The 25,612-nt window shown below is 46.3% G+C and overlaps 1 protein-coding gene across 1 annotated transcript in view; it reads left to right on the top strand.

Annotated features, from left to right (window-relative positions):
- Positions 1-24,529, top strand: part of DDX39B (DExD-box helicase 39B) — a 29,109-nt gene extending 4,580 nt beyond the window's left edge. The window contains exons 2-11 of the mRNA XM_075836415.1: positions 520-761; positions 3,245-3,372; positions 4,421-4,513; positions 5,912-6,095; positions 6,381-6,499; positions 19,151-19,282; positions 21,611-21,720; positions 22,276-22,420; positions 22,654-22,801; positions 23,982-24,529. Of these exons, the coding sequence (XP_075692530.1) occupies positions 551-761; positions 3,245-3,372; positions 4,421-4,513; positions 5,912-6,095; positions 6,381-6,499; positions 19,151-19,282; positions 21,611-21,720; positions 22,276-22,420; positions 22,654-22,801; positions 23,982-23,998 (1,287 nt within the window). The 5' untranslated portion in view covers positions 520-550 and the 3' untranslated portion in view covers positions 23,999-24,529. The remainder of the gene's footprint in view (positions 1-519; positions 762-3,244; positions 3,373-4,420; positions 4,514-5,911; positions 6,096-6,380; positions 6,500-19,150; positions 19,283-21,610; positions 21,721-22,275; positions 22,421-22,653; positions 22,802-23,981) is intronic.
- Positions 24,530-25,612: the final 1,083 nt, after the last annotated feature.

Raw genomic sequence — 25,612 nt, forward strand, 5'->3', positions numbered from 1 at the left:
ATCTTTTTTCAAAATAAAAACCACTGTTCTCTACATTACAGCGCCGATCAGGTTATGTAGGAGATTTGGGCGAGTCCGTGCTGCAATTTCGGACAAGAATAGGAGGTGTTCTATATTTTGCGAATCACTTTTATGGGCCGGACTCGCATCCGAAAATATACGGAAAGGTGTCCGTGGCCCTGAATGCTAATTACGGATAAAAACTACGGTGGCGTACATGGGGCCTCAGTAAGTTTGGTTTATCTTAGCGATATGCCATTACTTACTATGATGAAGAAATCGCTGTGATTGTCCTTGAGGGTTTAGTGACATCTTAATCCATGTTTACCGTGGCGGTTGCGTGTTTTATGATTTTTTTTTAATAACATCTTGACCTTTACACAGGGATCAGCTCGTTCTCACATCTTCTTTGATATTTAGCAAAATGTAAACAGTCAGGTGGTCCTGGAGTGAGATGTTCTCTTATAAAACTACAAGTTCTCCTCTGTACCTGTCTAATCTGCCGCCTCTATGTCCTAGATTCTTCAGCGGGACAAAATCGAATAGAAATATGGCAGAAACCGATGTAGACAATGAGCTGTTGGACTATGAAGATGACGAGGTCGACAACCAGGCCGGGGGCGATGCTCCAGAAATTGCCCCCAAGAAGGAGATGAAGGGATCCTATGTGTCCATTCACAGCTCTGGATTCAGAGATTTTCTTCTAAAACCTGAGTTGCTTCGCGCCATTGTGGACTGCGGGTTTGAGCATCCATCAGAAGGTGAGACGGATGTTAGTAAATGACAGTAAGAGCTCATGCTGAGGGACCCTGTGCCGCCATATGCTATTTCCATGTAGTATCGTAGTCGCCCCGTGCTTCTAGGGGAGCAGTCCCATTTTGATGCATGGAGGATCCACAGAAATATCTGCAACAATTACCAGGTGTAAACATCATCCACAACTATCGTATGTGCGAGGCACAACTTCATGCGCAAATTTAAGGAGCGCGGCGTTTACATGTTACAATCCCGCAAAGGAGAAGTCATTTTTATGTAAATAGTTTTCATCAATGATATTTTTATTGTTTAGCTTTGATCATTTTGTGCTTTTGTATCAGTACAAATGCATTAAAGTGATCCTGCCACATCGGCAGCAGCGGCTTCGGGCATCGTACGGTTGCCCTGGTGACCAGGCCGCCCGGATTGACGCTGCAACTTTTACTGATGGCTTATTTTAGCAGAATATGCAGCTAGCGTGTGAAAGTGACCCGCATAAAAACTACATGGGTATTTTTTTTACGATTCCTTTGAACACCATAAGGCCTAGTTCACACAGAGTTTTTTGAAGTGGAAAACGCGCCGAAAAACGGCTGAAAATGCCTCCCATTGATGTCAATGGGAGGCAGAGTTTTTTTTTTTTCCCCGCAAGTGGAAAAACCGTCTCGCGGTAGAAAGAAGCGACATGCCCTATCTTGAGGCGTTTTCCGCCTCAAAAACCCCATTGAGATCAATGGGAGACAAAAATAAACGCTTTTTTTTGTGCCGCGATAATTGACGCGTTTTTCGGTAAAAACCGCTCACGGTCATCCCATCTTTCTGTTGAAGAGAGAGCTCAAAAAAATCGCAGCAAACCCACTAAAAAAAAAACCGGAGCTGATTTTTCCATGCCTAAAGGTCTTTGATGGCATTGGCAAAATGGGCACCTATATGAGCAAAACGCCTGAAAATGTAGACATGATGGGTGGGTGGGGGCAAAAACCTGACCAAAATACTGCGGGAGGAATGTAACAACTTTTTTCTACGCCAGTTTTCTAGCGTATACAATTTTTGGAGACGTTTCTGCTGGTCTCGCCACTTTTCTAAAAAAAAATGGGTAGAGCTTAGCGGAAGGGCCGGGGCCTCTGTGCCCCGATGTATTTACTATAATTTACTCAAGAAACTAGCCAATTTTACAGCGGGAATTTACTACAGCACCTGGTTGGCTTAGAATTCACTTAGTGGCGCACGGACAGCCGAAGATGCAACAAATTTAGTAAGAGGAGTGCAATACATTTGTTGCCTCTTACTCCATCTAGTTTCCTAGTAAGACTGATCTATGAAACGCCAGTCTTAAAGAGGCTCTGTCACCAGATTCTGAAATCCCTATCTCCTATTGCATGTGATCGGCGCTGCAATGTAGAGAACAGTAACGGTTTGTTTTTTTTAAAAAACTTTCATTTTTGGCCAAGTTATGAGCAATTTTATATATATGCAAATGAGGTTTGAAATGGACAACTGGGCGTTTTTTTTCCGTTATGTCCAACTGGGGGTGTATTGTGTTTTTAACTGGGCGTGTTTACGTGTATGACGCTGACCAATCAGCGTCATACACTCCTCTCCATTCATTTACACTGCAGCGATGTGCAGCCACATACACAGACATTAACGTTACTGCAGTGTCCTGATAATGAATACACATGACCTCCAGCCTGGACGTCGTGTACTCAGAATCCTGACACTTCTGACTCTTTTCTGTGAGATTTGAGGCAAGGGAAACGAAATCTCGTGAGATTTCGTTTCCCGTGCTAGAAATCTCAAAGAAAAAGAGTCAGAAGTGTCAGGATTCTGAGTATACGACGTCCAGGCTGGAGGTCATGTGTATTCATTATCAGGACACTTGATTAACATTAATCTCTGTGTATGCGGCTGCACATCGCTGCAGTGTAAATGAATGGAGAGGAGTGTATGATGCTGACTGGTCACTGATTGGTCAGCGTCATACACGTAAACACGGGCAGTTAAAAACACAAGACACGCCCAGTTGGACATAACGAAAAAAAAATGCCCAGTTATCCATTTCAAAGCTCATTTGCATAAATATAAAATAGCTCATAACTTGGCCAAAAATGAACGTTTTTAAAAAAACAAAACGTTACTGTTCTCTACATTGCAGCGCCGATCACATGCAATAGGAGATAGGGATTTCAGAATCTGGTGACAGAGCCTCTTTAATAATGCGTGAATCCACCCTTATTGCTGTTTTCTTCCATTAAAAAAGTCACAAACCACACGCATTTCAGGCTGAGATTTTATTTTTTTAAAAGCGCGACACCCTGTAATCGTCAGGGAACTTTTCTATTATTGACGGAAGCGGCCAGCCCTTTAAGTTGCAGCTTCAGCAGGACTTTCTTCAGTAATAGTTCGTGTTTCCGGTTTACTATTTGGTTTGCCGGTGTGATATGAATCCTCTTTACGTATTAATCTTGTTCCTTTTTACTTTTAACAGTTCAACATGAGTGTATCCCTCAAGCCATTCTGGGCATGGACATTCTGTGTCAGGCAAAGTCTGGCATGGGGAAAACCGCAGTGTTTGTCTTGGCCACATTACAGCAGCTGGAACCTATTACAGGACAGGTGAGCGAGGCTTTCTCTTAAAGGTCATCAATCCCCCCCCCCCCCCTTTATTTGGTAATTGCTTAGTATTACAGAACATGAAGAAATGTTAGCATTAGAGGCTATGTAAATCTTTGACAGCAATTATATGTAAAGGTCAATCAATGTGTTTGGTGCAACTTTATAATTCGTTTCTATTGAAAATTCTTTTTACTTTTTGAGATACAGCTGTTCTGTATATAGAGCAGCTGTAATTACGCTGAAACCTGTACCTGTCAGATCTGCGGGACTAATGGGTTTAGTGTGAGTGGTTCCTGCGTGGACCCACCCGTTATGCATATCATCTAAGTTCATAACTTAACAACATATTATAGGTGGATCCTGCGTGTCCGACACGCAGGACCCGCTGACGCTGAACCCGTCAGTCCCACGAACTTGACGGATTTAGGTCTTCGCACACGATACAGCTGCTCTGGATGCAAGGCAGCTGTATCTCGAAAAGTAAAAATATTTTTTTATAAAAACTAATTATGAAGTTGCACAAAACACACTGATTGACCTGTTTTGTTTTTTTTTTAGAAATCGATTTCAAAGGTGTACATAGTCATTTATTACATCGCTGGTTTTTAATGCTGCATTTATATGTCAGAATTTTGTTTATCTAGTGAACACATTGAAATATAAGAGCAGACGTAGACAGGCCGATTTCTCATTGATGAGTTGTAGAGAAATCTTCCTGTCCACGGACCCCATAGATGAAGGAAAGACGGAGATCTCGCCCGCCATACATGAGCAGTGACGTTTGTCCTTTATTCTCTGTGAGAATGTCACGGCTCCTGAGCATCACAGGAAGATTTCCCGATGTGTGAACGTCAGATGTTCCCATGTCTCCTCTTCTTACAGATTTCTATCTGAGTTATTAGATTCGGCTGCAGAACTGGGGAGGGTATGAGCAGCTTTAGTTTTGTCGGATTTGCAATATCACATATTCTAAAAGATTTTTTTACATCATGTGTAGCTTATAAGATTTCCTGCTGATAAATCCCCCCCGCTTCTTGCTATTTTACAGGTTTCCGTGTTAGTCATGTGTCACACCAGAGAGCTGGCTTTCCAGATCAGCAAAGAATATGAACGATTCTCAAAATACATGTCGTCTGTTAAGGTAACTGGATATTTTCTTATATACTGTTCATTGAACTACCTGATTAGCCTTGGATGTGCCAGGACTTGTTAGGGGCTTTTTGCTTTCACTCATAGGAGGGGGTTGCTAAAGCCGAGGGCCGACCTCCATGGCTTCCATATGATCTACAAGGGCGTGTGGAAAAAGGCTGTTAACTCCTTCCCGACCGCCCACTGTCTTTTGACGTCACTGCAGATGAAGCTGATGAGCGCTCGTCCTCTAAGCAGGAGCTGTAACTAACAGCTCCTGATCTTAGAGCAGCCTCCTGAACACAGCTGGGGTCGGCAAACATTTGATTAAAGGGAATTCCCCTCTTTGATCACATCACGGGGATTCCAGTGATGCGATCAAACAATGGGGAATCCCTCTGCAGTCAGCACTGGGGACCTACATAGGACCCCAGGGCTGTCTGTTCCGTTTGCCTGCTGTTCGGGCACACTATGTGCTGCCCGATCAGCAGCCTGTGTCATAGTGACACAGTGTAATGTATTAGCGTACAGAAGTATGCTAATACATTACAAGTAAAAAATAAAGTTATCCCTTGATGGGATTAAAAAAAAAAAAGTAACAAAATAAATCAATAAAAAAAAAAAAGTCCCAAAAAGAGTCTTAATTTTGCATTAAATACATTTTATTGCCCCTACACTCGATAAAAACAAAAAACCTACACATATTAGGTATCTACACGACCGTAATAACCTGAAGAATTAATCTAATGGGTTATTTAGCGTGAAACGTGAACGGGATAAAAAAGAAGCAAAAAAAAACTTCAGAGAATCACTTTTTCCTATATTCACGCCGTGACGAAAAAAAAATACTATTTCTCTCGCATAAAACAAGGCCTCATACAGCCACGTCAATGAAAAAATAAAAAAGTTATGGCTGCTGAAACGCAGAGAGGCAAAAACAGAAAAATTGAGCTGGTCATTAAGGTCTTTTCAGGCCCGGTCATTAAGGGGTTAAAGAGAAGCTGTCGCCTGCCATAACGTGCAGCATGTTATAGGATGGCTTCACAAACACTGTCTCCATTGAAATTATTTTTCTAAATTCCTCCGATATTTACATATTGGTGCCGTTATATTAGGCGCCCGATATGTAAATAAGCCCCTGAACTGTCAATATGGCGTTTCTATCTAACTAAATGGCAAGGGGGTGTGATGTCTTCGCTCTGACACTGTCCAATCAGCTACGGACAGTGTCAGAGCGGCTTGCGCTGTGTTCTCGCAGGAGGGAACACAGCCTAAAAGCCTTGTGAAAAACTGGCAACTGTTCCTTTATATATATATATTACTTATCTTTTTACTAGATTGAGAATAGTGTCTTCCGGTGGTCATGTCCTTTGTCTCATACTCCTCACCTTGCATAATTTTGTTCCACTAGGTGGCAGTGTTCTTCGGCGGCCTTTTAATCAAGAAGGATGAGGAGATGCTAAAGAAGAGCTGCCCCCATATTGTGGTGGGCACCCCGGGCCGAATTCTAGCGCTGGCAAGAAACAAGAACCTGAATCTTAAACACATCAAACACTTCATCTTGGACGAGTGTGACAAGATGTTAGAACAGCTAGGTGAGCTGCTGCCTCAGTGTGTTGGCTCGTCATAAGAAAGAAACTGAAGCTCGTGCAACCTCATAAGATGTCACGTGCTACAATTCGGTTTGCTGCAGAATTAGCTCTGATCTTTTTATGGAATGGAAATTGCAACCACTTTGGGCCACAGGGATCGTTATCTGTGATGGGGAACCTGTTCTGTAGCTCTTCCTGCTTTTGTAGATTGTCTAAATTGCAATTCTGGGGTCACTGAAGGTTGAATTGGTTTGTAATTTTCTGTATTTTGCAACTTCTCTATTATAGACATGCGCAGAGATGTTCAGGAAATTTTCCGTATGACCCCTCACGAGAAGCAGGTTATGATGTTCAGCGCCACCCTGAGCAAGGAGATCCGCCCAGTCTGCCGAAAGTTCATGCAAGATGTAATAACCAACTCTTCACATCCTTTCTCCTCCTCCTGCATCATCCCTCCAGCAGCCTGAAAGTGCTACCAAAGAAATATCGCTGAAACAAATCTGCAAGCCATGGGTCTGGCCCTAGTCCTGTCGTGACCCTAATCCAACCAGACGGGCTCATCTGATGCAGGCCTCCGCTCTCCCCTTCCCATCCATCACAGAACAAGCAGTGTCACGAGAGCTAGGTTTTACATTTTTTAACATGGCATAATGTCAGGCGTGCCACACATGTCAAGTTTCAAGAAACTTTTGGCACAGTTGTAAAAAATTTACCTAATTCAGTCAATATTGCCCTTTAGTGACAAGTGTGAAATTTATCACTAAAAGTTTCACCCTAGGCAATGACATAGTACAGTTCAAATGAAAAACCAAAACAAGTGTCGCACAGTTTAATGTCTCGGGTCAGATCCCCGTGTGATACATCCGCAATAGTATCACACATTAAATTGAGACGATTAGTAAACACACCAGCACTTGTGCTACATTAGTCAGGATAAAGTATCCAGTCCTTTGTGACACAACTGCATATAACACTCCTGCGTGATGTACAATCACAACCCAAGCGATACACTAGACAGTTCTTACACTAGCATGGAGGCCTCATGATAAAGCAACACAAGAATCCTACAAGTAAAAGAATGACCACTGTGACCAGGCTCATCATACACCGCAAAGTCCCCTGACACACCAGTACAAATACCACACACTAAAGTACCAGTGTGTGACGTACCAGCCACCAAATGTCACCTAAGTCCATATGACGCACCACAACAAGTCACACTAGTAAGTCTCCACACCCCCCCCCCCCCTGCCAGAAAAGCTACACCCTCTGTGCTGCATGTGCCATATTTTACTTTTTTTTTCTTTTTTCGGCACTAGTGCAGTGAACATGCTGCATGATTTTCTGCAAGCAACCTAAATTTCAGCGCACTCCTTTTTTTGGTGGCACTAAGCATTTACATTATTTTTTTATTTTTTCCATTGGACACATTTATTTATTTTTTATAGATTTTTTTTTTTTTTTAAATTTTTCTAATTTTTCCTTTTGAATTTTTAGTATTGTCAAATTGCTTTAATCCTGCATCTAATAGTCTGGCATTTAGGGTGATAGGAGAAAAACAACAGGAAGGCTCCTCTGATTACTGTATTTGGGCTGGACGTATTTCCACCTGATAATCCCTTTCTAGTATCTGACCCCTGTCTTGTTGATGCCGGTTTACAGTAATTTTACTATACCAAATTTGAATGCTCTCCGGTAAATCCAGAGCAGTCAACATTTTTCTTAAACTTTTTATTGTTTTTCTGTGTGACACATTACGTTGTCACTTTTTCTTTTGCCTTTTGATGACGGGGAATGGGAAGTTTTTGCACTGCAGAGACAGGCAGAATGGGCAAATTGTTAGTTATTACAGGGCAGTGCAGATGCCCACCTTAAAGTGGATATGTCATCAGACTATGTTGCTGTGCCGTATGTAACGGCAGCATAGCATGGGGACAAGTCCGCTTTTTTTTATTAGCCTGAACGGCACAATAAAATATTGTTGCGGTTTGGCTAATGGGAACGACCAAAGAATACAATATGAGTCTGCTGTATTCATGATGACCGCTCTGCGTGCAGATACACAGCTGGGTGCAGCGCTCCCATCATAAATACACCGGACTCGTAAATGTGTGTCCGCTGTAGTCTGTTTATAGCTCCTTTTAGCCAAATGGCACAATATATTTACATTTTTTTTCGTGCCGTTTGGGCTAATAGCAGAGCGGACCTGTCCACACACTGTTGCCCTTACCTTGGGCAGCGTAGTCTGATGACAGATCCTCTTTAAAGGATATGGTAGCATATAGAATACGAGTTTGGTAGCCAGAATAATCAGACGCAGGTTAATTTATATAGCCGTACAGATTATAATTCAGAAATGAGGGCCAGATTCTCAGAGAAGCGGCTTTATTCAGGGAGCGTCTACACCTTTAATAATTATTAGGCTCCAGAAATCCGTGAAGAAAACGGGGAAGGGTAATCTGGCGATCAGATGAAGAAACTAGATGGCTTAGTAATATGAGCAAGAGCATATAATAGTATAGGGTAGTCACTGGGGTGAGATCAGGAGAAAGTTTAGGACCCATCTCTATTCCTGCTGTCTGTCTTCTTTTTCACATCTCTTTTCTTTTCTGAAGTCTGAATTTCTCGTACGTGAATGTTCTTTGTCTCTGAGATTCGCTGGATACATCCATATGTATAGAATTGTCCATGGAACTAACAGACATTTGTCTTCCGTCATATTTAGCTATAAGTAGATCTGTTGTTACAAAGCAATTCTATAGATACGGGACTAAATCAAGGTGTACATTTCTATCAGTATGGTTGGTGTAGGTGTTTGCATGCACATAGTATTGTACATGATTTTCTTTTGTGTTGGGGATGTACCTGGGACCTCTAAACCTAAAATACATATAGACTTAGTTTCTGAAGATGTTATTAGTTGTCTCTGACCCCCACAAGACACGTTGTCAGGGGGATAAAGGATTTTATTGTTACAGTTCGATATTATATGTGAAATGTTTATGCGGCTTATTTATGCTGAATTAATGTGTATTTTAGGTTTCCGTGATTCTTGATTCATGATTTTTTTTTTGTGCTGTTTTGCTGTGTGCTTTATAGGTCTGCTGAAATATCAAGACTTTAGAGTGTATGATGAGCATGAATGACCAGTGCAGCATAATGTTATATTGTGTTAGTGATTTTATTAAGTTATCCTTATACTGCTCAATTCTCCTTTGATCCGGTGAGAACGGGGCTGTGTATAAGAGGCTATTCCGACTGCTTTTGTCCTACTGAGGTGGCGTAGACATTTTACTGATCACTTTAAAGAGGAACTATCAGCTCTTCTTTAGTAAATACTTGCAATCCCCATATAATAATGCTGGAGCATCATTTCTTAGATCTCTGCATTGTGCCAATCCCCTTATTCTTTCTGGAAATGTATTATTAGACTTACCGTGTGCCACCATTCCTCTTGTCAGCGTCCCTATACACTGACTGTCCAGTCCGTGTCAGACTGTAGGTGCACACCCTATTGTCAATGGGAATGGTAATACCTAGTGGTAGAGCGCTGACATCTCATTTTTATATTACACCACACAGGAGAGCTGACATCTCCTTTTTATATTACACCACACAGGAGAGCTGAGAGCTCCTCTATACTACACCACACAGGAGAGCTGACAGATCCTCTATACTACACCACACAGGAGAGCTGACAGCTCCTCTATACTCCACAACACAGGAGAGCTGATAGATCTTCTACACTACACCACACAGGAGAGCTGACAGCTCCTCTATACTACACCACACAGGAGAGCTGACAGCTCTTCTTTACTACACCACACAGGAGAGCTGACAGATCCACTATACTACACCACACAGGAGAGCTGACAGCTCCTCTATACTACACCACACAGGAGAGCTGACAGCTCCTCTATACTACACCACACAGGAGAGCTGACAGATCCTCTATACTACACCACGCAGGAGAACTGACAGCTCCTCTATACTACATCACACAGGAGAGCTGACAGCTCCTCTATACTACACCACACAGGAGAGCTGACAGCTCCTCTATACTACACCACACAGGAGAGCTGACAGATCCTCTATACTACACCACACAGGAGAACTGACAGCTCTTCTTTACTACACCACACAGGAGAGCTGACAGATCCACTATACTACACCACACAGGAGAGCTGACAGATCCTCTATACTACACCACACAGGAGAGCTGACAGCTCCTCTATACTACACCACACAGGAGAGCTGACAGATCCTCTATACTACACCACACAGGAGAGCTGACCGCTCCTCTATACTACCCCACACAGGAGAGCTGACAGCTCCTCTATACTACACCGCACAGGAGAGCTGACAGCTCCTCTATACTACACCACACAGGAGAACTGACAGCTCCTCTATACTACACCACACAGGAGAACTGACAGATCCTCTATATTACACTACACTAGAGAGCTAACCGCTCCTCTATACTACCCCATACAGGAGAGCTGACAGCTCCTCTATACTACACCACACAGGAGAGCTGACCGCTCCTCTATACTACCCCACACAGGAGAGCTGACAGCTCCTCTATACTACACCGCACAGGAGAGCTGACAGCTCCTCTATACTACACCGCACAGGAGAGCTGACAGCTCCTCTATACTACACCGCACAGGAGAGCTGACAGCTCCTCTATACTACACCACACAGGAGAGCTGACAGCTCCTCTATACTACACCACACAGGAGAGCTGACAGCTCCTCTATACTACACCACACAGGAGAGCTGACAGCTCCTCTATACTACCCCATACAGGAGAGCTGACAGATTCTCTATACTACACCACACAGGAGAACTGACAGCTCCTCTATACTACACCACACAGGAGAGCTGACAGAGCCTCTGTCAGACTAGTAGTTTTTTGTTTGTTTTTAGTAACCAGATATTAAAGGGAATGACTGGAAAAGTAAACCTATTTTCAAATACCCGTTTAGAGAACTATGATTTATTATATACGGCCCCAGTACCTTCATTAGTCAGAGCAGAGAGCGCTTATAAAGTGCCTTTCTCTTGTGGATCCAACACATCTCTGCATTATACTCCTAGCCCCCATTGATTTCATTGTGAATTATTCTTCATTTTCCCTGTAGTGGCGCTACAGGGAGATTAATCCATAGTTGCCGGGTTCTTTCAGAAATAACGGATTTCTTGGGGTTCCAGCAGTGGGACATCCTTTGATCCGCTTCTAACAAAAAACTGTTATTCTTAACAGATGACCCCCTTATAAATTCTAAACAAAAAGTAAGATGCCAGTGGCTAAAGCTCCACGGTCCAGTAGTATACAGTGCAACGATTCCATGTGTAGAACTGATCTTTATAATTGTATTTCATCGCATTTGACCTAATGATACTTGGCAAGTAAAGCCGGCCTTATCTGTCCTTATGAAAAGATAGGGCATTGCAGGGTTTCACTCAGGAGACATAACGTCCAACCCCCATCACAAAAGGGAAGGAATACGCCATCGTAATGTTGCACCCTTACATTGCATCAGCTGAGGATTGCTGGTTTGACGATGGCCAGATGCTGTATCACCCACCCATAGCATGCATGATCCTACAATTACAAGTAAGTCTTAAGAGGCCATACACATGAGAGAAAAGTCAGCAAAACCCACCAGTATCAACGATCTTGTGTATAGTGGCCTGTACCCCGATGTCAGCTTCCCCTACTATCCGTATAGTGTGCACCTTCGTGTAGTTAGAAATGTTTACCTTATGACTGTATAGTAGAAGATTGCATGTATTATAGATCCCGTGCATTATATGATCATGTCCAAATTCAGTGCATGATGATTCTTAAATTGAAAGCGGATGATTCATTAATTGTTCCATAATTCAAAACCAACAATGCCATGAAATCTGTGTCTGAAGAGATGCCTGTAAGGATGTTTTAGTGGCTGTTTATTGTGTACTCTGTTTTCATGAGAAATACTTGACTTGTATACTAAAAGAGTCTCTGTTACCACATTATAAGTGGCCTCTCTTGTACATGATGTGATTGGCGCTGTAATGTAGATTATACAGCAGTGTTTTTTATTTAGAAAAACGATAGTTTTTGACGGAGTTATGACCTATATTTACTTTATGCTAATGAGTTTCTCAATGGACAACTGGGCGTGTTTTACTATATGACCAAGTGGGCATTGTGGAGAGAAGTGTATGACGCTGACCAATCAGTGACCAATCAGCGTCATACACTTCTCTCCATTCATTTACACTTCAGATCGCGATATAGCTATATCGCTATGTGCCGTCACATAAACATACGATAACGCTACTCATGTGTCATGATAATGAATATACATTACCTCCAGCCAGGACGTGATGTGTATTCAGACTCCAGACCATTTCTTTTAATTCTCTGTGATTTGCAGCATAGCAGGCGTAGTCTCGCGAGATTACGCTGTAAACTCATTTACAGTGAGATCTCGCTGTGCTGTTCTGTAAATCACAGAGAAGTGGTCAGAATTCTGAATACACATTACGTCCTGGCTGGAGGTGATGTCTATTCATTATCAGAACACTGCAGTAATGTTAGTGTGTTTATGTGGCTGCACATAGTGATATAGCTATATCACTATCTGCAGTGTAAATGAATGGAGAGAAGTGTATGACGCCGATTGGTCACTGATTGGTCAGCGTCATACACTCCTCTGTACAACGCCCACTTGGTCATATAGTAAAACACGCCCAGTTGTCCATTGAGAAACTCATTAGCATAAAGCTAAAATAGGTCATAACTCCGTCAAAAATGATCGTTTTTCTAAATAAAAAAACACTGATGTAATCTACATTACAGCGCCGATCACATCATGTACAATATAGGCCACTTATAATGTGGTGACAGAGCCGCTTTAATACTGCATTTCTGTGATCGCTTCGGTTGGCCGGGGTACAGTTTTCGTTAGATTAGAGGAAGTCGCACTGTAAATGATGTTTTGATTCAGTGGAGACGTAGTTTGTCGTTAAAGCGACACGTAATAATTTTTTTTTCTCCAGATTAGTCATAGGTAGCACTATGATTTGTAGCTGATATATTTTTACACCTCCACTGCTCATAATACAAAAACAACCATTTCTATCAATAACGTTCCATAATCTTTTTCATTATCTATAATCTTAGTCAAAAATTGTGATCTTTGTGTTTTCCTCTAATCCTCTGCTAATTTTTTTTACCATATTTGGCCGTTTTGTGAATGAGCGGCATCGATGGAGAAGTTTGAGCTGAGTACGATGTTGTGGCTTGTGCTGTGCCGGAGTGTGAATGTATTAGAAATGTACACCTTGAAGAGTGCGTGTGGTAACCTTATTTTGTAACTTGTGCCCTTTCTTTCACAGGTTAAGATGGATTCTCGCATAGTAAACTTTACAGTATATCCTAAGGAATATGGTTTTATTTGTATTAGGTTTATTGGTCTCCTATCTGAGGGCAGCATAGGATAGAGAGGATAGTTTGCTATGGTTTGAGTCAGTATTTCATTGTAATAAGTTGTTTTAATTTCTGCCAGTACTCCTAGAAAGAGCCTGTGAGTCCTGCTTCCCACGCCACCACAGAGAGCCTGAGTCCTGCTTCCCACGCCACCACAGAGAGCCTGTGAGTCCTGCTTCCCCTGCCCACAAAGAGCCAGTGAGTCCTGCTTCCCCTGCCCACAAAGAGCCAGTGAGTCCTGCTTCCCCTGCCCACATAGAGCCAGTGAGTCCTGCTTCCCCTGCCCACATAGAGCCTGTGAGTCCTGCTTCCCATGCCCACATAGAGCCTGTGAGTCCTGCTTCCCCTGCCCACATAGAGCCTGAGTCCTGCTTCCCCTGCCCACATAGAGCCTGTGAGTCCTGCTTCCCCTGCCCACAGAGAGCCAGTGAGTCCTGCTTCCCCTGCCCACACAGTGAGCCAGTGAGTCCTGCTTCCCCTGCCCACACAGTGAGCCAGTGAGTCCTGCTTCCCCTGCCCACACAGTGAGCCAGTGAGTCCTGCTTCCCCTGCCCACACAGTGAGCCAGTGAGTCCTGCTTCCCCTGCCCACACAGTGAGCCAGTGAGTCCTGCTTCCCCTGCCCACACAGAGAGCCTGTGAGTCCTGCTTCCCCTGCCTACACAGAGAGCCTGTGAGTCCTGCTTCCCCTGCCTACACAGAGAGCCTGTGAGTCCTGTTTCCCCTGCCCACACAGAGAGCCTGTGAGTCCTGCTTCCCCTGCCCACATAGAGCCTGTGAGTCCTGCTTCCCCTGCCCACATAGAGCCTGTGAGTCCTGCTTCCCCTGCCCACATAGAGCTTGTGAGTCCTGCTTCCCCTGCCCACTTAGAGCCTGTGAGTCCTGCTTCCCCTGCCCACATAGAGCCTGTGAGTCCTGCTTCCCCTGCCCACATAGAGCCTGTGAGTCCTTCTTCCCCTGCCCACATAGAGCCTGTGAGTCCTGCTTCCCCTGCCCACACAGAGCCTGTGAGTCCTGCTTCCCCTACCCACACAGAGCCTGTGAGTCCTGCTTCCCCTGCCCACACAGAGAGCCAGTGAGTCCTGCTTCCCCTGCCCACACAGAGAGCCAGTGAGTCCTGCTTCCCCTGCCCACACAGCGAGCCAGTGAGTCCTGCTTCCCCTGCCCACACAGCGAGCCAGTGAGTCCTGCTTCCCCTGCCCACGCAGAGAGCCAGTGAGTCCTGCTTCCCCTGCCCACGCAGAGAGCCAGTGAGTCCTGCTTCCCCTGCCCACGCAGAGAGCCAGTGAGTCCTGCTTCCCCTGCCCACGCAGAGAGCCAGTGAGTCCTGCTTCCCCTGCCCACGCAGAGAGCCAGTGAGTCCTGCTTCCCCTGCCCACGCAGAGAGCCAGTGAGTCCTGCTTCCCCTGCCCACGCAGAGAGCCAGTGAGTCCTGCTTCCCCTGCCCACGCAGAGAGCCAGTGAGTCCTGCTTCCCCTGCCCACGCAGAGAGCCAGTGAGTCCTGCTTCCCCTGCCCACACAGTGAGCCAGTGAGTCCTGCTTCCCCTGCCCACACAGTGAGCCAGTGAGTCCTGCTTCCCCTGCCCACACAGAGAGCCTGTGAGTCCTGCTTCCCCTGCCTACACAGAGAGCCTGTGAGTCCTGCTTCCCCTGCCTACACAGAGAGCCTGTGAGTCCTGTTTCCCCTGCCCACACAGAGAGCCTGTGAGTCCTGCTTCCCCTGCCCACATAGAGCCTGTGAGTCCTGCTTCCCCTGCCCACATAGAGCTTGTGAGTCCTGCTTCCCCTGCCCACTTAGAGCCTGTGAGTCCTGCTTCCCCTGCCCACATAGAGCCTGTGAGTCCTGCTTCCCCTGCCCACATAGAGCCTGTGAGTCCTGCTTCCCCTGCCCACATAGAGCCTGTGAGTCCTTCTTCCCCTGCCCACATAGAGCCTGTGAGTCCTGCTTCCCCTGCCCACACAGAGCCTGTGAGTCCTGCTTCCCCTACCCACACAGAGCCTGTGAGTCCTGCTTCCCCTGCCCACACAGAGAGCCAGTGAGTCCTGCTTCCCCTGCCCACACAGAGAGCCAGTGAGTCCTGCTTCCCCTGCCCACACAGCGAGCCAGTGAGTCCTGCTTCCCCTGCCCACACAGCGAGCCAGTGAGTCCTGCTTCCCCTGCCCACGCAGAGAGCCAGTGAGTCCTGCTTCCCCTGCCCACGCAGAGAGCCAGTGAGTCCTGCTTCCCCTGCCCACGCAGAGAGCCAGTGAGTCCTGCTTCCCCTGCCCACGCAGAGAGCCAGTGAGTCCTGCTTCCCCTGCCCACGCAGAGAGCCAGTGAGTCCTGCTTCCCCTGCCCACGCAGAGAGCCAGTGAGTCCTGCTTCCCCTGCCCACGCAGAGAGCCAGTGAGTCCTGCTTCCCCTGCCCACGCAGAGAGCCAGTGAGTCCTGCTTCCCCTGCCCACGCAGAGAGCCAGTGAGTCCTGCTTCCCCTGCCCACGCAGAGAGCCAGTGAGTCCTGCTTCCCCTGCCCACGCAGAGAGCCAGTGAGTCCTGCTTCCCCTGCCCACGCAGAGAGCCAGTGAGTCCTGCTTCCCCTGCCCACGCAGAGAGCCAGTGAGTCCTGCTTCCCCTGCCCACGCAGAGAGCCAGTGAGTCCTGCTTCCCCTGCCCACGCAGAGAGCCAGTGAGTCCTGCTTCCCCTGCCCACGCAGAGAGCCAGTGAGTCCTGCTTCCCCTGCCCACGCAGAGAGCCAGTGAGTCCTGCTTCCCCTGCCCACGCAGAGAGCCAGTGAGTCCTGCTTCCCCTGCCCACGCAGAGAGCCAGTGAGTCCTGCTTCCCCTGCCCACGCAGAGAGCCAGTGAGTCCTGCTTCCCCTGCCCACGCAGAGAGCCAGTGAGTCCTGCTTCCCCTGCCCACGCAGAGAGCCAGTGAGTCCTGCTTCCCCTGCCCACGCAGAGAGCCAGTGAGTCCTGCTTCCCCTGCCCACGCAGAGAGCCAGTGAGTCCTGCTTCCCCTGCCCACGCAGAGAGCCAGTGAGTCCTGCTTCCCCTGCCCACGCAGAGAGCCAGTGAGTCCTGCTTCCCCTGCCCACGCAGAGAGCCAGTGAGTCCTGCTTCCCCTGCCCACGCAGAGAGCCAGTGAGTCCTGCTTCCCCTGCCCACGCAGAGAGCCAGTGAGTCCTGCTTCCCCTGCCCACGCAGAGAGCCAGTGAGTCCTGCTTCCCCTGCCCACGCAGAGAGCCAGTGAGTCCTGCTTCCCCTGCCCACGCAGAGAGCCAGTGAGTCCTGCTTCCCCTGCCCACGCAGAGAGCCAGTGAGTCCTGCTTCCCCTGCCCACGCAGAGAGCCAGTGAGTCCTGCTTCCCCTGCCCACGCAGAGAGCCAGTGAGTCCTGCTTCCCCTGCCCACGCAGAGAGCCAGTGAGTCCTGCTTCCCCTGCCCACGCAGAGAGCCAGTGAGTCCTGCTTCCCCTGCCCACGCAGAGAGCCAGTGAGTCCTGCTTCCCCTGCCCACGCAGAGAGCCAGTGAGTCCTGCTTCCCCTGCCCACGCAGAGAGCCAGTGAGTCCTGCTTCCCCTGCCCACGCAGAGAGCCAGTGAGTCCTGCTTCCCCTGCCCACGCAGAGAGCCAGTGAGTCCTGCTTCCCCTGCCCACGCAGAGAGCCAGTGAGTCCTGCTTCCCCTGCCCACGCAGAGAGCCAGTGAGTCCTGCTTCCCCTGCCCACGCAGAGAGCCAGTGAGTCCTGCTTCCCCTGCCCACGCAGAGAGCCAGTGAGTCCTGCTTCCCCTGCCCACGCAGAGAGCCAGTGAGTCCTGCTTCCCCTGCCCACGCAGAGAGCCAGTGAGTCCTGCTTCCCCTGCCCACGCAGAGAGCCAGTGAGTCCTGCTTCCCCTGCCCACGCAGAGAGCCAGTGAGTCCTGCTTCCCCCGCCCACGCAGAGAGCCAGTGAGTCCTGCTTCCCCCGCCCACGCAGAGAGCCAGTGAGTCCTGCTTCCCCCGCCCACGCAGAGAGCCAGTGAGTCCTGCTTCCCCCGCCCACGCAGAGAGCCAGTGAGTCCTGCTTCCCCCGCCCACGCAGGGCGCCAGTGAGTCCTGCTTCCCCCGCCCACGCAGGGCGCCAGTGAGTCCTGCTTCCCCCGCCCACGCAGGGCGCCAGTGAGTCCTGCTTCCCCCGCCCACGCAGGGCGCCAGTGAGTCCTGCTTCCCCCGCCCACGCAGAGAGCCTGTGAGTCCTGCTTCCCCCACCCACACACTGATTGACAGCTCTCCCTTTGTACAAGCTCCTACAAGAAAAGCTGTCCATTACTGTATGTGGGTGTTGGAAACAGGACTCAGACTTTCTATAGAAAATTATATATCCCAAATCTTCATCCTACGCTTCCCTTAGATTGGAGACCTTTTTATTGCTGTTTGTACAAGTCCCCTAAATTCGTTTTCACAATTGTGATAATTTTGAACGCAGTCCCTAAAATCTGGAGTAAAGGCTCGGCCTGAAATTCGCAGCTATAACCCTGGAAAGTGAAGTTACTCTCGATACATTGTGAATAAATGAACTTCCCTAGTGAAAGTGTCGCTATGGAAACAAGATAGACGTGTTTCAGTGGATACAAGGTGTAGTGAGAGGTTGTGGCTGCTGATTTCAGGCACAAGTTCTATAATGATTTATAGGGAGGATGAGCGGAGAATTATTATAATTGGACAGTTTTTTAGTACAACGTCCATTCCAGTCTTTCACCATTTAGATTACTTGGGCTCCTGAGATTTTTGAGAGAGAACTTTCTAGGGCTTCACTATATGTAATGAAGTCCGACGTCCCAGGGGAGACATCAAAACCGGGGCAAAGGAAAGCTGGAGCGGTTATCTGTCCCAGCCAATCTGATATCACTGCTTTTATTTCCCTGAAACAGGAGCTGGTGATTGCTATAGGTAATAATCCCCCCCTTAATCTGTCATCGGGATTAATGTCACGCCATTAGACTGCTACAAACTGGTGAAAATGCAGCAGTGAATCAGGCTAAGGCCTTGTTCACACCACGCAAAAAAAACTAACTGCGTCAAGAATGCTAGCGGAATTAGGTGCGTTTTCGGCTCGTCTTATGCGCCAAGACCTGACCTGACGCTGCTTTTTTTTTTTACACGACGCATTTTTTTTTTAAACGCGAGCGTAAATTAAAAAACGCTTCGTATGCAATACAATGCGTTTTTCCATTGATCTCAATGGGAAGCTTAAAGCAAGCATTTTTGGCGTGTTTTTCGCCGCATAAAACTCATCTAATACACGCCGTGTAAACAAGGCCTTAGATGCTCTTTTTTTAAGCTTGGTTATGTGGCGAATCTGGAAGTCATGGGACGACTCTGTTTTGTGGATTATCCCATCTGGAGTGTTCACTCTTGAAAAGAGAATAATTCCTAAATCTATTGGCCCGTTTGGCTATACGTTGTATGCGAGACACCAGCTTAGCCTGAGAAAGCCGTCATTGTAGGACGCCACCTTGATCCAGTCCTCACCTGTAATAGGACTGCTCAAAGATCTCAAAAGAAAACCGGCGCCGCCCCTTACTGTTTAACCCTTAATCTCCCACCCCCTCCTCCAGCCAATGGAAATCTTCGTGGATGATGAGACCAAGCTGACCCTTCACGGACTGCAGCAATACTACGTCAAACTCAAGGACAATGAGAAAAACCGCAAACTTTTTGACCTCCTGGACTTGTTGGAATTTAATCAGGTAAATTCGGTTTATATTGTACCTCTGGCATAAAACAGTGGAGGAATGCGGCTCTGGGGGAGTTCCACCATTTAAGGAGCTGTTCAACCAGGACAACCAGCGGGTGCATGGATTCATTGAATGAAACTGGTTTTCAGTCGCAGAAATTTCTGCAATAAAATCTGCCATGTGCGACTAGCCTAACGCCTCATGCCCACGACCGTGTGTCCCGTCAGTGGTCCGAGGAAAGATAGAACATGTCCTATCTTTTCTCGTTTCGGAGACTCGGACCGTTTTTCACAGACCCGATTCACCCTCTAAAGTAAATGGGTTCGTGAAGACTATCTGGTGCCACTTGGATGCCGTCAAAATGGCCTGAGTAGCACAACGGTCGTGTGCAAGAGACCTTAGGGTATGTTCACACGCAGAGTCAAAAACGGCTGAAAATGATAGAGCGGTTTTAAAACAAAAAAAAAACCCTCTGATTTTCAGCTGTTTTTGAAGCTGAAAGCGTTTTTTCTAGTGGTTTTTGGAGCTGTTTTTCCTTTGACACAATAAAAAAGCTGGTCAAGAAGTGACATGCTCCTTTTTATGGGGCGTTTTTTTACGCACCGTTTTTTTTTAAAAAAACGACGGCGTAAAAGAATGCCCCATCTGAACGAAACAGTTTTTCCCATTGAATTCAATGGGCAGATGTTTGTAGGCATTCAGCTACTGGGTTTTTTTTAGGCGTATTTCGGGGTGTATCGGCGGATGCACTACCAGGCGAGTGTGCTGGTATGTCCACGAATGTACTAGTCTATAGGTGGCCATGTAATGCGTGGTCAAGTAGTGTCCTCCGTAGTGAGGAGTCCAAGAAGCAGACCCACTACTATAATGTCCGTGTACCGTGATAAGTACGTTATCTAGCGATATGTCCGAGACAGATTCTCCAAACCGGTCACCATGGAGCAGGTAGAATTCCCCTTCCGGCTCAATTACTTGTAGGATGAATTGTAAATTATGACTCCTTTCTAATTTACGCTCTTAAGACAGTCACTATTTTTTGTGATATTTAATTCCAACCAATATTAAAACTTAAAGGGTATGTTGCATTCATTTTTCTTATTGTTACAATGCATCTAGAATAAAAATTTTAAAAAATGAAGCAACTTTGCAAAATCTAGGTATACGGCTGCATGACCAACTGTATTGCAGGCTAGAAACACCAGTCTGATCCTGCAGTCATGTTATTCTCTTGTGTTGGTCAGCAGTGGGATCACATGACTACAGGATCAGACTACACAGGGTTTGTTTGTAGTCTGGAACCATAGAGACAGGAGCTGTATTCACAAAACGAGATTATATTTTTTTTTTTTAAGTAAAGTCTATTTGCAATGTTGCTTCAATTTACTTTGGTGCATTATGGCAATAAAAATAGGGTTGCAAAGTATACATAGAAGCTGTATCTCAAAAAGTAAAAACTTTTTTTATATATTAAAAAAAAACTATTTAAAAAGTTGTCTAAACTCCTCTATTACGATGTTTTATGTATATATTAAAAAAATGTGCTCACAGGTTTACATAGCCTTTAAAATGGGCTGATCGTGTATACGTGAGCGATGGGGTAGCCGACCATTATCATTAGTCTATGGGCACCGTAACACTCAGGGCATGCAGAGTGGTGCAAATGATGTGAGAAAAACGATTGGTGGAATTTTCAGTTAATTGCACATCAGACCATTTTATACAGCGGACTGTTGTCTCATTTAAACATGACATTGCAGTCCCATTGATATTAATGATGTGCCCCCCCCCCCACCCCGTCATTAAAGAGATCTGCCACGGTCACGGTGTTGGAAGGTGCGCATGCCCTTGAAAATCGTGTTGAATAGTTAATAGATCTCATTGAAGACGATGGGTTGTGTTTTATAATTTTGTCTCCCTTCTGTTTTTAAATGCGCTTCAAGTGTTTATTATTAAAGTGTCCAAACAATTCCATGAAGGGCATTGGTCGGGGAGACGTGGTAGCGCACGCTGGCCGTTACTGTTTCAATGTCAACCATACGACGCCCGGAGAGGATCGTAGACCAGTCCTATTAGTTAGAATAGGCCCAGCACATGTTACTCTCCAGGCGTCGCACAGTCGGCTCAGCAATTGTATCGCCTATTGTCTCGCCACACCCGATCGTCGAGGAGAATGGAATTGCAGGGTCACTTTAAATGGCTTCTACGATTGTATGACGGTCCTTGGATATTTTATCGGCTTGTAGCGGTGTGGTAGTCTCTGAATCTTGTAATGTGTCTGGTGGGAGTCGGCGTGGTTTCTATATGATGGGAGAAGACTAAATGAACATTATTGAATTCTAGGTGGTCATCTTCGTCAAGTCCGTTCAACGATGCATCGCCCTGGCTCAGCTCCTGGTGGAACAGAACTTTCCGGCAATTGCTATTCACCGTGGGATGCTACAAGAGGAGAGGTAGGAACTGGCAGACGGGCCGGCTGATGTAGTCTAATGCAAGAACGAGCTGGGGAAACTTGCGAGAGAAGGATAGCGCGGCCACACACAAATGCTAGGCAATATTCAGCCATAAGGCAAGGGCGTATGTGCCATAGAGGCAGACCATGCAGCGGCTATGGGGCCCTTGGAGAGGTGCGGGCCAGCCTTGAATATTGGGTGGTGAGAACCTGTGCAGGACTACCCTTGGAGGGGGTGTGGGCTACTGTCCTGGGTGGCAAATCTGGCACCATAATGGGAAGGCCCCAACTTTGTTCTTTGCTGTGGGGCCCCCTCTCTTCTATGTATGCCACTGCCATAAGAGTATATATTAAGTTTGGAAACGCGGTTTAATATTCGTTTCTAGAGCGGAGCCACGTGGAGAGAAATTCACTGTCATTCATACAGCAAATTGTAGAGCGACTCGTCTCATCCATGCTAAGTCTTTCTGGAGCTCCAGCCTAAATGAGAGAAAGGTGATGGAGGACCATGTTAGGAGACCTGATGACATTAACCCCTGATGTATTTTATTGGCAGACTCTCCCGATACCAGCAGTTCAAGGATTTTCAGCGCAGAATTCTGGTGGCCACAAATCTCTTTGGTCGCGGGATGGATATTGAAAGAGTGAATATTGCCTTCAATTACGATATGCCAGAGGACTCTGATACTTACCTGCACAGGGTATGTAGACCGAACCCACAAAAGAACACTGGGCAGACCTGATACACTGTGTTATGCCAAGCGCAGGGTCTGAGGGGGCGGGGCATGACACAAGGATTCTCTCTGAATCGTTCATGCTCCGCCCCCTCAGGCCCTGCACTAGGCATAACACGATGCATTAGTATTGCCCGAGCTGTTCCTTTTAATTGTCAAGTGACTATTATGTACTTATTGTGTTCTATCCCTTTTAATAGGTGGCACGAGCTGGCAGGTTTGGTACCAAGGGTCTTGCCATCACATTTGTGTCTGATGAGGGAGATGCAAAAATCCTGAATGAGGTTCAAGATCGTTTTGAGGTTAACATCAGTGAGCTGCCCGATGAGATTGATATTTCATCATACAGTAAGTGCTGTCTGCCATGTTCCTCTTCGTCTTTGTTACTTCTTTCCATCTCCACACGTCCCACCACTCAGACTTGTGCGTTATGAATGGTATAAGCCGTGCAGATTTGTAGAGTACCTGCTGCTGCAGACAAACGCCTCTCCATATGGAGTTAAAGGGGTTATAAAAAAAAAAAAATGAATGATTTTTTTTCCCCCCAGAAATAACAGCCCCACATCTGTCCATGGGCTGTCACTGGTATTGCAAAATTATATATTGATGTAACAGATGTTGGATAGCTGAAGGTGACAATCCCTAATAGCATCCGCTACAGTGCACATCGTGGTATCAGATTAGGAATGAAGCAATTTCTTTCTACCACTCCTATGCGTCTCCATGGTAACAGACAACAAACAAACCATGTGTAGTCTGATCCTTCAGTCATACTTCCTTACATTTGTACCACCATTTTTCTCCTAGATTGGCAAGAAGTAAAGGACAGGCAGAAGGGAGTATGACGGCAGGATCAGACGACACAGTTTGTTTGCGGTCTTTTACCAGGGAGATGCATAGTAGTTGTATAATCAAAATGATGGGAAATTTATAATTGAGATCTGTTGCATTAAATCTCAATTTGGTTGAATATGTAGGTAGTCAGCCTTTAAATTACGAAAATACTAAACAGAATTTTAAAGGGGTATTCCCATCTCTGACCTTTATACCCACTTGTTATGCCATAAATGTCTGATAGATGCAGGTCCTACCTCGGGAACTCGCACCTCTCTCTAGAAAGGGCCAACCTGCTGTCGCTGCCGTGCTACGCTTTTTCCGTAACTCGCATTCAAAACTGCGTGGCAAAACACGCTTCGCTTTCCGAAAAACCTGGCCACCTTGTAACTCCGTGGCAGAAGGAAGGTCAGGAGGCCCCGTTCTAGAAATAGATGTAAGTCCTGGAGGTTGGACCTGCATTTTTCGGACATTTATAGAATATCTTGTGAATGTGCCATAATTGTCCCTGATGGGCAAAACCCCCTTTTAAGGCTCCAGGTTTCGGTTTGTGAACGCCGCCTTTGATACCCCCTTATAGCTACGCCCCTGGCTCTATAGGGTGGATTGAAGCTCTGTCTCTCTTACCGCCTCCTCCCCTCCATCATACATTGTATCCCGGACGTCTCTAATAGCCGCTTCTTCTCTTTCCCAGTTGAACAGTCACGGTGAGGGTGGTTTCCTGCTTCGGACACTGCACACTTCTGTTGTTCCTCCCTGCACCAGAACGGGAATAGCGGTCACCAGATAACCTGTTAGAAGCGGAGCATGGCCCTTCCCGTCCGCATCCAGCCCACCTCAATGTTTGATGAGCAGAATGTCGCCCTCTTGTGTTTCCCTCCTGCCAGTGACCCGTTCTCCAACGTTGAAAAGAACATGGAAACCGTTTTAAAAATTGTGCAGGAAAATAATTTACAGAAAAGGCAAAACTCCGGCCGAGTTGATGCTGCGTCGGGTCTCATGTTTAGTGTAGTACGGGGCGGCACAACCCGATTCCTTGATTAATGGCGGATCTGTGATTACTGTGAGGCCTCGCTGGTCTGCGTCCAGCCATTTGTGTTGTTCTGGTGTAGTATTTAGTTCCAGTTTTATACAGTGAGAATGAGTTTGTTTTTTTTCCATTTTGTTAACTGCACAGTCATGTATTTAGTGACCTAAAACACCATGTCACAATGATTAAAAAGAAAATATTGTGTTTCCTCACCAACGGTGTCATGACATGATTTATACAAGTCTATCAATGCTACTTGGAGTTGTATGAAATTAAAGGGTCTGTCCAGGATTAGAAAAACATGGCTGCTTTCTTCAAAAAACAGTGCCACGCCTGTCTACAGGTTGCATCTGGTATTGCAGATCAGCCCCGTTCACTTCAATAGGGCTGAGTTGCAATAACACACACAACACATGGACAGGTGTGGCGCTGTTTCTGGATGAAAGCTGTCATGCTTTTCTAATCCTGGACAGACCACCGTAAGGTCTTTCCAGAAACAGTGCCACTTTTTTCCAAAGGCTGTGTCTAGTACTGCATCTCAAGTGAAAGGGGCTGAGCTGCAATGCCATACACAGGGCAATATCCAGAGTTGTGCTGTTTATTTTCTTGCCGCTTCTATCACTACAAATCATATCCTACACAGAAGACGATGATCACAGTTCTGACTCCAGACATAATCTTTTTTTTATTTTGGAAAGTATTGAGGTAAGAATAATCGCGCTTTCTTCCCGAAGATGAGGGGAGATGGTGCTGCCTCCACCTGCTCATGCACAGGCATTCATTTTTCGGCGGTGGGCGGGAATAAGAAGGGGAACGAACGAGACTGACTGATTATTACCATAAAAGGCGCAACATTTTTGAAGACCGTTATTTACAGTCAGAGGAGGAGTTTTGGAGAATGGATTATGGCAATTAACTTTTGACAGCAGCGGCCAGCGAGGGGTGAGGAGAGTTCAATAGGTGAAATGCTGGTGACCAGTTCCCTTTAAGGAGGCGTGTCCCCACAGTTTCACTATCAGCACTGATTGGACCTTGTCAGTCTGTACCCCCAACTGCTAACACCGTTTTAATTTATTCATAAATTTCTAGGAGGAATAACAGAGGAACTGTACAATGTAGAGTCTTAAGCAAAGATGTTCCAAAATAGTTTTTTCATGTAGAAAAGAATAATTATTTTTTTTTTCACATTTTAATTAATTAACTTTTTTGAATATGGGGTACAAGAATAAAAAGGAGGGGAAAAAACAAAAATAAAAGAAGGGGGGTGGGGGATCTCCGGAAGCAAAAGTGGTTAC

This window comes from Rhinoderma darwinii, chromosome 8 (assembly GCF_050947455.1).
Source record: "Rhinoderma darwinii isolate aRhiDar2 chromosome 8, aRhiDar2.hap1, whole genome shotgun sequence".
NCBI lineage: Eukaryota > Metazoa > Chordata > Amphibia > Anura > Rhinodermatidae > Rhinoderma > Rhinoderma darwinii.